This window comes from Natator depressus, chromosome 6 (genome assembly GCF_965152275.1).
Source record: "Natator depressus isolate rNatDep1 chromosome 6, rNatDep2.hap1, whole genome shotgun sequence".
In the NCBI taxonomy this organism is placed as follows: Eukaryota; Metazoa; Chordata; order Testudines; family Cheloniidae; genus Natator; species Natator depressus.
This window is the reverse complement of record NC_134239.1, coordinates 47,404,426-47,422,091: the sequence shown is the minus strand read 5'-3', so window position 1 is coordinate 47,422,091 and position 17,666 is coordinate 47,404,426. Positions and strand designations below refer to the sequence as shown.

The window sequence follows — 17,666 nt, the reverse complement described above, 5'->3', positions numbered from 1 at the left end:
AACACACTTCACAAGTGTCATGTTCTTTCCTAGTGAGAGCTTGAACTCCTTGGAAAATATGCTGTACCGTAATGAACTTTATTTATTGTATGTCCTGAACCACATTAATTATACAGGCATTGATTACCCTTAGAAAAATTACCAACTTAATCATTCCTCATAACTTGCTATGTTGCGTAGATCCAGAACAAATAGCATTTATTAACATATCATGTCCATGTGAGTTATTTAAAACAGCAACAAAAACTGGGAAGCCTCCAAATTGTACACTTATGGTCTGATCTAACCAACACTCAATGCAGCCAAAGGGAATCTTTTCACTTACTTCACTGGGCTTTGGATCAAGCCCTTAGCTGTTCTGTGTAACTTTGTGTTGCTATTATTGTCTTTCTTGTCTTTCTCGTCCTCTCTGTATTGAGTTACACGCACGAATAGGCGTTGCCTTGATCCTACAGTGTTATCAGAGTCTTCTGTGAAAATGTTAAAAAGGAAAAACGTTAGTCTAATTTTTCAACATTATTTAAATCAAAATAGATTAGGAAATGTGTTTTTCAGATTAAGGGGTTACAGTTGTGATCAAACTATGCTGCCTAGCGAGTAGAAAATACAAAGTTACAGGTATTCTGACTTGGGCTTTTACTCTGTACCTTATGATATCTGATCTAAAGGTCTGCATAAGCTGGCCCCTTCACTGCCACCACATTAAAACTTTTCACAGATGACCTAGTACCAGCAGAAAGTCTTGACCTCCTACTCCTTCAGCACTTCAGAGGTTAATTTAGTTGAGGGATCAGATTTCTTTCCAGGGAAGTTTGATGATCACCTTCTAACTAGCCCTTACTTTTAGTGTCTTTAAGAGCTGCTAACTGTTGAGTGCTCTGCTGAAAAACAACCTTGCTCAGTTTCTTAAAATATCTCTTCATATATTTAAATTAAAAGCTGGTTTCTTTAGCAGAGTTTTTAATGGTAGCCTGATGAAGGTATCAACGTGTAAAATCAATCTAAGCCCTTTCTCTGGAACTCGTCATGGGCAGCAAAGTGGAGAAATGCTTTGGCCTAGGAGTATTACAAGGTAGGAAGTTTTCTATACTTTCAAAAGCATGAACTCTGTGTAAGAGCTTTGTTTAAACAGAGTCAGTTTTTACACTGGCAGCAACATTGGAAGCAGAATATGTGATGAATTATGCAGTAAATCTTAGAACTTTGTTTCTTTCTCACTTCACTCTGTATTCCATTTTAAGTGCAGAACAATAAATTAAATCAGGATTTTATTGTTTAGGTATATTTTCATAAAATAACAGGGAATTTAATATTCAAGAATTGACAGATTGTTAGTATATTTTTTTCATCTGTGCCTCAGCCAGTTACAAATATATTTATTGACTAACTGTTACTATGAAGTTGTTGTTAAATTATTTCATTATAAGTAACTCGGTTTAGAAATCAGTATCTTTCCCATTAGAGTTACAGACCTTTCATCCCTCTCAGGAAGCTATGTTAGGGGCTTTGTAATATTCTTGCACTGTTAGTTTGCTTTTTGTGCAAAAGTAGGAACCTGCTTTTACAAGAGTGAGTGCTCTCACTGTAGGCACTGTGTAACAATAGCTTTTGGGGCTGTTGTCACCCCATTGTGAGTGCAGTCTGCTCTTTGACATTTTAAGGTTTGATCTGCAGTCTTTTTTTCATGCATGTAGTTCTTACTCATGTGCAAAGTGTCATTGGCTTCCATGGAAGTACTTGTCTGAGTTAAAGAGTAAGATCCTTTACATTTGCAATTTCTTTGAAACAAGCCTAAGACTTATTGATGCTACTTAAAATGTTGCAGTTCCACCAGAAAACCAGCTGCTTACTGAGCTGATACTGACATCTTCAGCACAGTGTGTCTGAGTAATTAAGTAGTAAAATGGATTCTATTGATTGATTGTGTGTTTGTTCTTTTAAATCGTGCCATGGTAAGTCATTCTTTCTTCAGTGATTGGCTTCTTTGGGGACAGTCCTGCTCCCAGTGATCAAATTAACTACTTTTATTTCCAAGTTTGATTTTATTCGAACATATGTTGGCAAATTCTAATGTTTTAGCAAGGCAAAATTTAGTCTCTGCCCTCTTTTTACTGTGGGAGTACCGTGCAAGTGTGCATACATTATCCCTGTGTCTGTGTGTGTTCAGCTGCCTTTCATCAGCATTGTATGTTCCAAATGTGAAAAAGCTGTGTTTGACTGTATGCAGTTTGGGGCAGGAGCTGAACCTTAATTATTTTATAAAGCACTTTTATGGTCCATGATAAATAATGAAGGAGAGCTTCAGTGATTGGCAGTTACTTCAGTTCTTGGCACACAGGAGTTCTGCACTGTCTCTCTGCAGTTTCCTATGCTGAATCCTGGTTGAGGCGTATAGCAATGGGCAGACCTGAAGAGACTGGAGAACTTTTGTATAATGCTGTCATTCTTCTCAACATATGTGCAACTAACTCAGGTGGCATGTGACCAGGATTCATCACCAAATTTGGTCCATTGGTTGGATTATTAGCTTCCCTAGCCCAGTCCGGGTACTGACGGGCAGTGCGACATGAATGCTGATCCATGCCCCCTGTGCTGTCATTGTAATACTGCATAAAGGCAGGAGAGGAAAAACGGGGTGACAGGGAAAGAAGAGGTCGCATTCTATCATGCCACTTACAGGTAGGTTTGAGTTATGTGAGTGTATGGAGTGTCCATCCATCTTTTGGGATGGCCTTGTCAGTGAGTTCATGGCATTTGCCACACATGTGCATATAGGTTGTCCTGTTTAAGCATAAGCAGAAACACCAACGTGGGATGATAATGCTCAGAGCTTTTCCCACTATGCTGGCTATTCTATCCATCTAAGTTTTTATCACTGTGGAATCTGAATACTTGTTGCATTTCAGGATATTTTTGTTTCTTTACTGTCGTTCATGCCTTTCTTCCCACATTTTAATGGTTGATTTACATCAAAACTATAAGAATCCAGCTCACTAAGTCTTATTTCATATGCTTTTGCATTATGGACAATATTTTTATATTGTATCCGAAATGTGGATCTCAAATGTACAATCATTGCTTGATCTGTGAAGCAGAATTTCCACAACTGTATCTCCTTCTGATGTGATCCTATAAGATTTGACAGGCTAAATAAGGTCCGGAGCTCGTACTTGGATGGAAGACCACCATAGAAGATCTAGGTATTCAGAAGGCATTGTGTCAGGAAATGCTGTTGGTATTTCAATGACTCTCTTCTTTGAGTCATTATTGAACTAATGCCCTAGTACAATGTAAGAGGGCACTGTGATCCTGGAGGAGTCAGCTTTTGGATCTGGAGAAGTATAAAATCTTTGCCAGGGGCAAAATCAATGGGCAACTACAGAAAGACCCAAAGATTCTGAAATTCACAAATAGTCTGACATTCTGCTCAGGTAATTCTCAACACGGTGGGAATTGCTCTGATCAGTCATCCTGGAGCATGTTTCTTAGCCCAGCCTCTCTGCTCCAGTCAATGTAGCTGTGCTCTGCATGTTTAGCTGTGAGTGTTCACACTGTTGATTTCTTCCAGTTGGAGAGAGGTGGAGAACATTTAATGAAAAAAGAAAGGGCAAATCCCAGTTGTGATCCACATGCAGAACTGCCATATATGTCCATGGGGAAAATCCTGCACTCTCTCTTTGGATGTGGAAGAGCCTGAATACAGTAAAAATACTACAGATCAGTTGTAAAGGGGAAGAATGCAGAGAGTTTGTGCAGTGGCTTAGGGAACGCAACAATTGCAGGGGCCACTACAGCCCTCAAAGCCACCTCTTTCAGCTCTGTGGGTTTCCTCAGTTTACCACCCATTTACACAAACTGTACACTGAATCAGAGTTTATCTCTTCGGTTTGTATGTGTGTGAGCATACATATATGTGTGCGCATTCGGGTGTAAATAAGCTTGATTGATTTGCAGCCTTGATTTGTTGCTTTTACTGTTCGGAAAACAAAGGACTTATCTGTTACTAAAACAAAAGTACAGTACAACATTTTTATAGGGATTATTATCACTAACAGTAGAGCTTAACCTTGATCTCAGCAATGGTACAAGAGTTCTGATTCTCCTGCCAACTTCCAATAGGGTAAATCAGGAGTAAGTCCACGGGAGTCAATGGAGTTGCAAGAACCTGGGATGAGATCCAGACCCTAGGCATTCTACTGTTGGCTAAATTAAGGCCGTGATCCTGCAATTGACTATGCAGGCAGATTCAGAGGCTCAGGGACCCCTTCCGGTGCTCTAATTTCAGGATCAGTCCCTTATTTATACACTTCATAGGCGCTCAGAAACTACAGTAAAGGGGACTATGCAATTACTTATATAAGAAGATCTACAAAATATGAATGATGAAGTGCAACTCCAGCAAACAAAAGTTAATAGCTGACTAAAAACTTTTTACAGGATTCTTTTCACTTTGCTGTGGGTTAGGGCTAATCCTACATTTGGGTCAGACGCACTAACTGATTTATCTCCAACCCCTCAAGGCAGTGTAGGTTCACAGGCACAATTGTGTTGAACAATGGCCAAAAAACAAGTTCCACCAGTCAAATGTTTGCAACTTAATACAGCAGTCTGGCTGCAGTGCTTAGTGGTTATATATAGTGACTAGCTGATGATTCTTTGACTCAAAATATGGTCAGGTAAAGCATGATGATATCACACTTTAAATTTCTGCTTTTCAAGGAGAGATTATTAGTTTCTGTAGAAACTGACATAGTGGTTTTTTTTTTCTTTCTGAGAATCTTCATTCCACAGGACAAGCTCAGATGGGATAAAAATCCCCTAGTTGGTGTGCGCTTGATTGTGCACACAGAAAGTCTGTCAGTGGCTGGTCTTGTTCAAGTTTTAAAAGAGCAGGAAAGAGAGAGAGAATACTATGTCACTGCTGATAGAAGAATTTTGATTAGGGACTAAGAAAGGGGGCAGAGTAAATATGAAGAGGGCACCTATAACTTTTATAAATCTTGTAAATGTCTTTTGCTGGACTAAATATTATCGCCTGCTGATTACTATTCTTTTTCTAATATAGCCTTCAAAAATATGCCTGAAATCATATCTTAGTTAAAATAAATGTTAAATAAAATTTAATGAAATGGAATGTTTTATTGAATAAAAACTGAGTGTTCCCTAAAAACTAAAATGGTTTGAGCAGCTTTGGCAAGATTTCTGAAAGTCTAACTATACAGCGTGATATGGGATGTCATTAAAAGGATTAGATTCTGTCTCAACAAGACCAGCTGGAAACTTGCTATATGATGGTCAGATCCTTCATGGTTTGCTTTTTCTAAATGTTTTGGCATTCTCACTTTTCAGAGCTGTTCCAATGTAACATTGGTGTCTCTAAACTCCAAATTTGGTTGGCTCTGAACTGTTTCATTGTAAAATTTAGGTAAACATACAGAATTGTGACAAAGGGGACTTACTGAAGAATATTGTAGTTGATTCATATGCACATAAAATATTTTCATTAAATTCACAGTTGCTTTTTCAAATAGATGCTTTCTTCATCCATGCTTTTGCAGACATTTATTTGGCATACTGGTAGTAAAACATTTTGGGGGGGGGAAAGCATGCAAGTGATTCTATATGGTTTCTTGAATTCCTGATACAATCATGTCAGTTTCATGGTGGATCCCAAAGGAAACAATGGAAATTTAAGGTTTCAGAGTAGCAGCCATGTTAATCTGTATCCGCAAAAAGAAAAGGAGTACTTGTGGCACCTCAAAGACTAACAAATTTGTTAGTCTTTAAGGTGCCACAAGTATTCCTTTTCTTTTTAATGGAAATTTAAGTATTGCTTTATTGTGAGGCTTTCTTCTTGGAAGATTTGATGAGTTTTAAAGTTTTTATTTGTTTGTTTTTTAATTTTGTACTATGAAGTTTTTCTTTCTCAATCAGCAAATAAACAGTTAAAGCTTTAGGTGGAAAAGGGTAATTGCCATGTTTCCAGCTGAAATACTGTAGATGCCCCAAGGCTCTGCTTCCCCTCTTTGACAAACGATCCTTTTGAGCTGTTCATTCTAATTTTGTTTCTGATTTTGAAGCTCCAGAGAGAAGTTATAAAATACACACATCAGCATAAGGGCAAAGTTCAAACTTTGACAATGGCACTAGTTAGTAATGATTTAATTGATCATCATAGAATATCAGGGTAGGAAGGGACCTCAGGAGGTCATCTAGTCCAACCCCCTGCTCAAAACAGGACCAATCCCCAATTTTTGCCCCAGATCCCTAAATGGCTCTCTCAAGGATTGAACTCACAACCCTGGGTTTAGCAGGCCAATGCTCAAACCACTAAGCTATCACTCCCCCCTCTTCATAGTAGCATATTTATAATATGCTAATATGAATGATGTCTGCGGTGATAGGTTGTCCTGAGGATTGTGTGGTGATACTTATGCACCTTCCAAATAGACAAAAGCAGACAACTCTATGGACAAGAATATTGTTAAATGGGAATATGCTGATAGATTGTTTTAAAAAAACATACACACAACAGCAACAAGCTGGAACCTAACCATTAAATGGGTTTGCAGTCCTGACTGCAAACCAAAAAGCTGCTTTGAGTAGTTAGTCTAGTGATTTATGTGGGAAACCCACAGGAATAATCTTAGAATTATAGAAGTGTAGGATTGGAAAGGACCTTGATAGGTTGTCTAGTCCAGTCCCTTTCACTGAGGCAGGACTAACTAATATATGGACCGTCCCTGACTTGTGTTTGTCTAACCCATTTTTAAACTGACAGAGATTCCACAACCTCCCCAGGTAATTTATTCCAGTACTTAACTACTAATGTTCTTAGTCACTTTGGAGTGAGAAGAGTGGGGGAAGGGAGAGAGTGCATCCCACACTACTCTAAAGCAGTGGTTTTCAAACCGTGGGTCACGACGCAGAACAGGAAGGGCCTGGGTCGCTGCCCCCATCCCAAGCACCAGCTCTACACTCCCATTGGGCAGGAACCGGCCAATGGGAGCTGGGGGGACAGTGCCTACGGGTGAGAGCCGCACGGAACTGCTTAGCTGCACCTCCACCTAGTAGCTGGACCTGCTGCTGGCCGCTTCCGGGGCGCAGCACGGTCCACAGTGCCAGGACAGGCAGGAACCCTGCCTCTGCATCCCCGCTGCACTGCTGACTGGGAGCTGCCAGAGATAAGCCCACGCCCCAACCCCGCACCGCAATTCCCTGCCTCAGTCCTGAGCCCCTCCAAACCTGGAACCCCTTCCCACACTGCAAACCCCTCATCCCCGGCCCCACCCCAGAGCCTGCACCCCCAGCCCAGAGCCCTGATCCCCTCCCGCACCGCAACCCACTGCCACAGCCTTGAGCCAGCCCCCCAAACCTGGAGCCTCCTCTTCCACCCCAAACCTTTCATCCCCGGCCCCACCCCAGAGCTTGTGCCCCTAGCCCAGAGCTCTGACCCCCTCCTGCACCCCAACCCACTTCCCAGAGCCCACTCCCACACTCTGAACCCCTCATTCCCGGACCCAACCCTCTGCCCCAGCCCTGAGTCCCTCCCACACCCCAAACCCCGCATTTCCAGCTCCGTTGGATCGCGGGCATCAACAATTTTCTTCAACTGGGTTGCCAGAAAAAAAGTTTGAAAACCACTGCTCCAAAGCAGGGGCCCTCAACTTTTTTTCTTTCTGAGGCCCTCCCCAACATGCTATAAAAAGTCCACGGCCTACCTGTGCCACAACAACTGACTTGCCGCATATAAAAGCCAGGGCCGACATTAGGGGGTAGCAAGCAGGGCTATTGCCTGGGACCCCATACTACAGCGCCCCCTGCGAAGCTAAGTTGCTCAGGGCACAGGGCTCAGCCTCATTTGGTGGGGCTTCAGCTTTCTGACCTGGGCCCCAGTGAGTCTAACCCAGGCCCTGCTTGGCGGATCCCCTGAAACCTGCTCACAACCCCCTGGGGACTCCGGACCCCTGGTTGAGAACCACTGCTCTAAAGCACCTCTTAGGAGCAATTGCTGCTATGGAAGAGATGGTATTCCTGTGCTGGCAGAGAGGAGCAACAGTGTATGTGGGTGAGAGAAACAGTTACTGTGGGAGGGTGAAAACCCAAGGACCCTGAATTAATTCATCATTTGGGTCAGCTTTCTTGTCTATGAAGTGCTGAGCCACACAGTGGAACAGGGTAAGGTATGAGAGCATTAGGCTGACAATTGGATGCCTGACGGGAGCCATCCCCCATACTTCAAAAGTAGACATGAAAATATTCAAGTTGATATGTTGATACTAGGCTATTCAGGTTCTTACATATTCCGGCTTTCATTGTTAAACTTTATTTTCAATTCAGAGCATCAGAAAACAGATTATGTTCAAATATAACATCAGCCAAAAATAATTATTAGTGGTATAATAGAGTCTGTTCCTCAGTGCATGGTGTAGTTCTGATCCGGACCGATAACTTAGCACCCAAACTCCCATTGATTCAATGGTTCAGAGTCTAACTGATCTCCACGTATGGGGTTCGGAAGGAATTTTTCCCCAGGTCAGTTTGGCAGTGACAGTGGGCATATTTCGCCTTCCTCTGCAGCGCGTGGGTGTGGATCACTTACCAGGATTATCTGGATTTATCTCATTAACTATTTTCCTGTCATTGCGGGGTCCTTGAGCACTGGTACAAATCAGTCCTTCCTATTCTCTGTCCATGGCACATAATAATCTAGTCTTCTGTGGTTTGTAGTGCTTTTTTTCTTATTTCAGTTATTGGGTTTCGTGTGTGGGTGTTACGTTAACATCTTTGGCCCATTTACTCCATCTAAATTAATACAAGTATGTTGGATGGTGTTGGTGGCCTATGATGTACAGGAGGTCAGACTAGATGATCTAGTGGTCCCTTAAACTTGATGGCCCTGTGTCTCTTGAGAGTTCTGAGAGCTTCAAGCCTCTCAAGGGTCTTGTTACACCCTTTGGATGTCTCTTATCTCTTCAGATGTTACAATATCTGAAATCTCAGACTATATCTTGACCGCATTTACAATCTGACGTTTTCAATTGTGCTGATATCCTTTGAGAACGTCGTTGTACTACTTCCATGCACATGGAGCAAGAGGTTGAAATAAATATACTTCTAAGAATTCATGTAATTTTGAGTAACCCAAGTAGAGTTTCAGTTGATTGATCAAGTGGATGAAGGAAAGCCCAAAGGCTCCAGCTTTGCGTTATGGCTGAGTTGACTTTTGCTGACATCAGAAATTATTAATTGCACCAGCTAAATTACAAAGAAGTTATCATGGCTCAGAGAGCCAGGAATGTTGTAATTGTGAGGGCTGTTAGATTTCCCTTTCTGCTTCCTCTCTTTTGACTTTAACCATCAAGACACGGAAGGAAGGTAATAATGCGAACTAATTTATGTGGGTTTTGGGCATCTTTTAAAGAAACAATGTGAAATGGACATTTATCAGTTTGGTAACTGATTAGGTCCTCTATGAGGAGACTACACCCTGCCCTTGCAGGGGGGTGTACACAGTGATTCAACTGATACTTTTTTAGAGCTCTACGTTTTTTTTGACCCTGTGTATATGATAGGATATATTATATAACATATTTAATGCAAAATGTAGGATATATTATAATGTGTACTACTCACCATATTATTATTTCTTTAGAATACTGGATGAATAACTTTACATATGCTGGATTGAAGAAAAAGAGGTTAAAATATGCATGTATTTTAATTGGATCAAATGAATCCTCCTACTGTTTGTACTGAGATGTATGTTGTACAGATTTTATTTTTGAAAGATTTAGCCAAGTAACAGATAAAACTACTTCCATGATGATCTTATCTACAGAGTCCAGAGTACAACAGTTATATTAAAACAGTGGTTCTCAAGCTATTGTATTGGTGACCCCTTTCACATAACAAGCCTCTGAGTGCAACCCACCTTATAAATTAAAAACACTTGTTTATATATTTAACACCATTATAAATGCTGGAGGCAAAGCAGGGTTTGGGGTGGAGGCTGACAGCTCACGATCCCCCCTGTAATAACCTCACGACCCCCTGAGGGGTCCCGACCCCCGTTTGAGAACCCCTGTATTAAAATAAAGTCAAGGATCTGTCTTGCTTGAAAGTACGGTGCGAAGTAATTGCTTATGTAGCCTTTTTAAAAAAACTATCTTTTAAATGGTACAAGGTTTCTTTTTCCTGCCCATCTAATTCTTTCCCTTTTTGTTAAAGACTGATTTCCCCCCACTCTGGAGTGCTTTGGAGTAAAGCTGAAATTGACCTGGCTGATTTTAGCTTATGTCGCATCTTATCCTGTCAAAATAGTTTTGCTTGTGCATCAGCATCATTTACTGATGTCATCAGCATTGCTCCAAGAATAGTGTAATTTATCTATTAGCAGGCAAAATGCAAGATATTCTAGCTCTGGGCCCCACATATGTTGCAATTCTGTTTTTTTGTTTTGTTTTGTTTTTTAATTTGGTAATGAAGTAGTATATTTTTTAATACATAAAGTTTAAATGATTAACCTTCTCCATCTTAGTACCACAAATTTAAGGTAGATCAAATATTTAAACTAAAACACTTTGCAGTCTCTGTTTAAAGCCACAACAGCTAGTACAGTCAGATGCATGTTTCTGACTTTATTCCTAGGCCTTATGTCTCCAATTCAGCAACCACATGCCTCACAGTAAGCATGTAAACAGGCTAACTGAAGTCAAGGGAACTGACTGATGTCAATAGGGCTACTCAGGTGTTTAAAATTAGGTACATGCTTAAGCGTCTTGTGAATCAGGGCCTATTGGAGTACGAGAATGCTGTGTGGTCATACATAATGAGCTGTGGTATATTACAAGGAATACTAGAAAACAGCAATTGCAACAAAACTCTTGTTGTCGGGTCTTTTTGCTTATTTTGTTATATTCCAAGGATTCTTAGATTCAATTTTAAAAAACTTATATCTTTGTTTTTCTATTACTAAGTGCTCCTCCTTCAAAATATAATCAGATTAAACTAGTCCTAGAGGGAAAAAAATCTTTTTCTTCTAAACAATAGTAACACCAAATATGTGAACTTCTGTTTTCCTTTTGAACTTAAGATTCAGGGTCTTGCAAACTTCTCAAATTATGTGTGGAGTTTGCAAAACTTGGGGCTTGTCTGCATGGGGACCCTCAGGAAAATTGATCTGAATTAACAAGAAGTGTGAATTTAGCCATTAAACTAAACCAAAATTAAGGCCACTTTAATTCTGAATGAGAGGTTCCATACAGGGATTTATTGTGGTTTAATGAATTCACTCTAAATGCATATCTTCAGTTAATTTGGATGAACTTTTAATGTGCCCATGTAGACAAGTCAGCCCGAGTTTGCAAATCCTTTTTCTTGTAATTTTAAATGTTGCTTTTATATACTCTGAGCAAAAATCACTTTAAAAAGACATTATTTTAAACTTCATGCAACACATTAGAGTAGATATCTTTGTAAACACAAATAGGCAACGTGAAGCACATGATGGAAGTGGTTGCGAAAGGGTATACAGAAAGTCAGTGGCAGATCTGAGAATATAATACATGAAAATCTGGCTCCCATTCCTCAACTCTAACTTCTACAACCCATTGGTCTTTGGGTTTATGTATAATCATACAATTAAAAACAAACAAAGAAACAAACATACATTGTGTATCCTGTGTATCCGTTTGTGAGTGATTTCTAAACAATTGTCCAGCAACCCTCAGTGATCTTAGGGAATACAGGACTATGAAAGCAGACAGGAAATGTTGTAAGAAAAGTAGGGGATTGGATTTCTCTAAATCTGCGGACCATATTCTAATATAGCTGGAGAAGCACTGCCATAGATACCTGGGCTTCTTTACAGCTAACACTTTGTCTCTGAAATATTTGTTTATACATTTTCTGAAAAGTGTATTTACCAGTAGGCTGCAAGGGCTCCAAAGGCATCTTTGGAGAGTTGCCAGTAGGACAGTTATTCAAATGGGGTTTTATTATCCTTAGAAAAGAAGCCATTGTATACTAGTTTGTAAATCTTTACTTCAGCAGTTTACTGTAAGTGCACATTAAAGGTGAAGTGTCTGTCTTGATGTTAGAATTTTTTTTTCTTTTGTCTGTTGTGACCTTCCAATTGATTTAAATATGTGGTTATTTTTTGTGCTAAACTTCCAGTTGTGTCTTTCATATTTGATGGAAAAAGCTGCAGCTAACGTGCTGGAAAAGCTAGTCCTAAATAATAACCTATTGCCTTACCAAACTGGCAGGAGTATTAATGTAAGTGTCAGCAGGGTTATGCATTAGTTAAACAACAAATGCATTCTTTGATTAAAGCTTTAAAAACTACAACCAGCTGGCTATTTCTAAATAAATTTCTGTCCCTTTGTCCTCTTTGGCAACCACACAATATAACTAGGTGCTGATGGTGGTGGTGCTGGGGATGGAATATGATAGTTTGTTATCCAGGTTCAGTTAGTAAGACAGAGTCCAGAAGTTTGCTCAAAAATTAATTTCACCACTGAATTTGAGCTCCTGTCCCTGCTGATGAGTCGGTAAAATCCTGCTTCATCTGTCAAGAGGTATCTTCTTAAACCTACCACTTCTCCTCTTCTGGGACTGAGGAGGTAGGGAGTGATGTTTAGTTTAAACTTTGTTTTGCTATACGAACGGGGGGCTGAGCCAGGATCCTGGTGGCAGGATGTTGTTGCTAATACAGAATAGGTGATCATAAAATGATGATCTATAGTATTGAATAAGATATCCCATAGAAAGTAGGTCACCAAGAAGCACAGCCTTATACCGGTCAAAAGTTGCGCTTTGGATATATCTGTATCAATAATATTTGTCATCTTGAGACTTTGTTTTATCACTTGTATGTCTTTTGATTCCTCAACAGCTCTAGTATTGTCTTGCTTGGGTATAAAGCATGTGTTCTTTCCACAGCTGGGATGACAGCAGCTCTGTCAGCAGTGGGATCAGTGATACCATAGATAACCTCAGCACCGATGACATTAACACCAGCTCCTCCATCAGCTCCTATGCCAACACACCTGCCTCTTCCCGTAAAAATATAGATGCACAGGTAAAATTTCTGTTTGCTTCTAGACATACAGCAGCACTGGTGGAGTTATTTTCTCTAAGCAATAGCTACAATCCCTTAAAGTGAATGAGCCTGACTATTACTTCATCCTTTCAACAGTTCAGTGTTTTCTTGAAATGAAGAATGAAATGCATCAGCATATTTCTTATAATAGTAACCCTAGACTGTGATATTTGGCTCCTTTACAGCCTTTCAGCAACTCACTCTGAAATTGTTGAAAACCTGACCAGAAATAAAATAACAAACTCCTGCTGTCAGAATTTGTCTTGATCAATGTTTAATATTTTACTCTCAGCACTTTCTACCTTAAGGGCTCAATTCTGCCCCCTTTACTGATCTGAGTAATAGAGTACCTGCACAGCTGGTCCCACTGAAATCAGTGGGGCTACTTGCTACTCAGAAAAATTAAGAGTGGCAGAATTGATCACTTTTTTCTGTACATTTTTTTAACCTCTCAAAATATTATTTTACTTCCCAGTTGTTGTTTTTTTACAGACTTGCTACTTTGGAAGGCAAGTCTGATCTTTCAGTGTTCCTTTTCTCTTTGACTCCTTTATATCTTTTCAACAGTACCCTTCATGCTCCCTTGCATCAAAATACATTGTGCCGTGTGTGCATAACAAGTATGTTTTCTGGAGAGTACTTGGTGTAAACATAATGATCAGATAAGGATTTCTGATATTCGCTTATAAGAAGGTCACTTTAGGAGGAGTTTGCGTAGCGATTATAATATTTTTCTGCTTTAAAAGAGGGCAGATATATTATTTCCCACATCTGCTCTGAATTGTGCTATGTGCTACTTTGGCTGCTGCCCTCCACACTGAAAGGCATGCTGTATGTATGATGTTCAGAAAGGCTGAGCACCCACAACTCCCATTGATTTCACTGAGGGTTGTTGGTGCTCAGCACCTATTGAGAACAGGCTTAGAGTTGGTAAAGTGCTGTGGGACCTTACATGCTTTTTAGTCTTTATTTTAATGAAAAATATTAACACTAGTGGCCTAAACAACTTCAGCCGGGGTCAAGCTACGGAAGGAGTTCAGCACCTTTGTAAATCAGGCCATAGGTCACTAAGGTAGTTAGTAATTATTCTCTCTGCAAACACCCCAATACACTGGTTATCATTAGTGCTTATCACCAGTTACCACACTGGTGTATGGAAGATACCACCATCTTTCTCTGTACGTGAAATTTGCGACACCTTTGTTACCACAGTGTGGTGACAATTAAGTGTTGATTTTTTTAATAGACCCACTGTACATACAACATTATAAGTAACAGATGTGATTTTTCTTTAGCACTAGAAAGTATACCATACCATTTATTAAAGAACGGAGTTTAACTAAGTTACTGCCAGAGTTTAGAGTTTATTACACTTTCAGCGGAAATGTAAACACACATTGGCTAAGGAATTGTATTATCTTAAGCTTCCTGGGCTGCACATTATTGCAGGCTTTCTACTTTTGGCAGTATTTCATCAGACCGTAAATTTCATATCCATAAGCATCATGCATACAACTCTTAGTGCTCAGAAACCACATATCTAGTGGATTCATAAAATAGATTGTCATCACTAAAGGGTGCAATAACATAAATGGTTTTCTTTTCATTTTGATACTAATTTTCTCATAAAAAGTTCAGGACTGTAAACCCATTTTTGTTCTTTCTAAAACAGTTTAGGAAGCCAGGGTGTCTCTGTTATCACAAATGGGACACAAGGTGTCTTAATTTGATATCACATGTGGCGTTGCAAAGGGACCCCTATATGGTTACAGTTTTTTTAAGGGGGGCGGGGGCAGGTTGGACTGGGATCTGAATCTTTATTTAATGGCTGTTTTAATGTAGAAGTGTAGTTGCTGTGAAGGGTTGCACTGCCTAAAGTACTGTGTTGCAAGAGTGTATGACGCTTTGTTACCTGGCCATGAGGTGCGTATCTGAGCCTACATTAAAGACTTGTAGAGTGAGCCTCTGGTTGTGTCAGCGATTTCATGTGTGTTTGAAATGGCTAATGCAAGTCCTCCACTGAATTGGAGAGAGGAGTTACGGTCATTGAAGCACTTCTTCAAGCATGTTACAAAAGCAGTTACACAGGCAAACTAAGGGTTCCCCCACAATTGTTAAATTAGAAATGTCTGAACATTAGAATACAGTGAGGAAAATAAAGGCAATTGACTAAATATTAGTCTGTAATAAGGTGACTGAGTTTGACTCATGCCTTTTAGTGGGTCAGATTCTAGGAAGTATTTCTAAGAGATCACAATCGAATAGTACTACCAAACTTACTTCCCTTTCTCCCACAACCATTCTAGCATCCAAGGGAATGCAAGCATATGGTAGAACAATAGGGCCCAAAACTTGCACAGGCAGTACAATCCAGTGATTGGAGTAGGAATGCTCCCCAGGGATGCCCAGGGTTGTGGGGCACCTCACCAGCACCAGTCCTTAAGCATCAGGCAGCCTTGTCTGTGCCTGCTGTGAGTCATCTCCCTGAAGCCACTCACCTCTGGCAACATAAGTACTTATCTTCTAGACCCCCGCAGGCTCTGCTCCCTCTTTGCAGATTAGTGAATGGCACACACCAATCCCCGAGCCATCTCCAAGTATTCCCTGTAGTGTCCAGACCCTTATCCACAGAAATACCAGGTCCGCTGTTCCTAAAGGAACAGTATACACACCTGCTTGTATCATGCCACTTAGGACCAGCTCTTTGCTTAATACTAGAGCACTGACATATAGTTATAGTGAAAGCAAGAATAAATTTATTATCAAAGACTAGAGATTCAGGTGATAGTGAATAAGGATATTGGAAACAAATGGATATATCTAAACAAGATCATTACACGCTTTCTAGAGGCTAAACTTAAGTAACAGGTAAAGTTACTGAGTAAAGAAGTTTATCTCACCCAAAGTTCTCTTTGGTGTTTTCAACCAAGGTTGGCGAAGCTCCTGTTTTCATGAATGCAAACGTGATGTCAGTTTACTTCCCTAGGTGCAGGATCGTCTTTGTCTTCACTCATATACAGGATAACCTCCCATGGCTTGTTTTTTCTTGTGTGCTCCTTTCCTGTTGATTTCATCTCTCTTCATTAACATTTGACTTTGTATGTAAATGGACATCCATTTTGTTACCTTACAATGCTTAATATACATCCCAACAGAGAGATACACATTTCTTACCTCCTGTCTGGAGGAAAACCTGATTTTTCCCCTTTGCTGGTGGCTATACCTTGGTACAGACTCTTAAGAACATATTTTCAGTACATCTGTACATACATTTGGCGATGATATTGGTGACCAGTGTAACATGAGCTTTCATTTGAGACCTCCCATGACATTCTTTGGTCAACTAGAATGAGTTCTTGTAACCCACTTCCCTGTTAGTATTAATGGCTTCTTGGGTCACACCAGGATACATGGGTTATATTTGTAATTCTGCCATTTACTTGCTGTAACCTAATTTAACTGCTCCTTGCTCAGTTTACCCATTTTATAATGCCTGTGTGAGAGAATTATAAGACTATCTCACAAAAATATTTAAAATCTTTAAAGAATTTCTGTAAAGTGTTCTGCTGTCCAAAAATGAAAGGTGCTGTTAAATGCAAATTGTTGTTCACAAAAGACTTTATTTCATCTCTTAAAAGACAAATCCTAATCTCACCAACATAGAGCAAGTTAATGGGCTTTGACTGTGGGAATCATGTTTAGTTTGGGAGTGGACTCAGAACTAATGCCGCAGCCTATGAAAGTGGAGTGTTACGTATTGGCCACCGTGCTCCTCCCTCTCTTGTATTCTTTGCTTAGACTCATGTATTATGGTCTTTGCCTGTCCATATTTGCCTTCTTCTATGTGGTGAGCCACAAAGACCTGGCACAGAGATCTTCACAGCACACAGGGATGTGGCGTACCCGTTCTCAGAGGTCCTACTGCTTTGGTCCCCGTGTCACAGGTTCATAGCTTTTAAGATAGTTGTGGTCTTACAACATCTGTTTAAGGGAGTGCAGGGTTTGGATTTCAGATATTAAAGAGAGATCGTGGAGCTCGTGTATGTGAAACTGGGAACCCAGACCAACAATACAACATACCAAAGGGGGAGGGCCCTCACATGTTAGTCTCTGTAGATGTAATCAGTAATGCATATGCAGTATTATCTGAACAAAAGAAACAAGAAAGGGAAAACAGAAACAAATCTAATTGTGCTAAATACAAGACTAAGGAACTGATATTTAGATGTACTGAGCACCCACAACTTCAACTGAAGCCAGTGGGAGCTGTGAGAATTCAGCACCTCTGAAAAACAGACTATAAATGTGGTAAAAGTTTAAATCTATGTAGAAAATTTATGGAGGTTGTCCCTTCCCACAACAATGGGAAGTAAGAATTAGGAGATATATGAAAAGGACTCAGACTGCAACAAGAATTGGGAGAGAGAATGAATAAAATAGCTTGGAAGTTTTGCTGGCAGTAGATTAAATACTAAAATAGTTCACAAGAAAAAGCAGTTCCTTCACAAGGGTAACAGCAGCAGTAAATTATCAGATGAGTCAAGAAGACTTATCTAAAATC

At 40.0% G+C, this 17,666-nt stretch overlaps 1 protein-coding gene across 3 annotated transcripts in view; it reads left to right on the top strand.

Annotated features, from left to right (window-relative positions):
* The window catches only part of NAV2 (neuron navigator 2), a 354,826-nt gene that overhangs the window by 276,078 nt on the left and 61,082 nt on the right, over positions 1 to 17,666 (top strand). For all 3 annotated transcript variants that reach the window (XM_074955205.1, XM_074955203.1, XM_074955204.1), the window contains one exon: positions 12,946 to 13,084. In XM_074955205.1, coding sequence (XP_074811306.1) covers positions 12,946 to 13,084 — 139 coding nt within the window. The remainder of the gene's footprint in view (positions 1 to 12,945; positions 13,085 to 17,666) is intronic.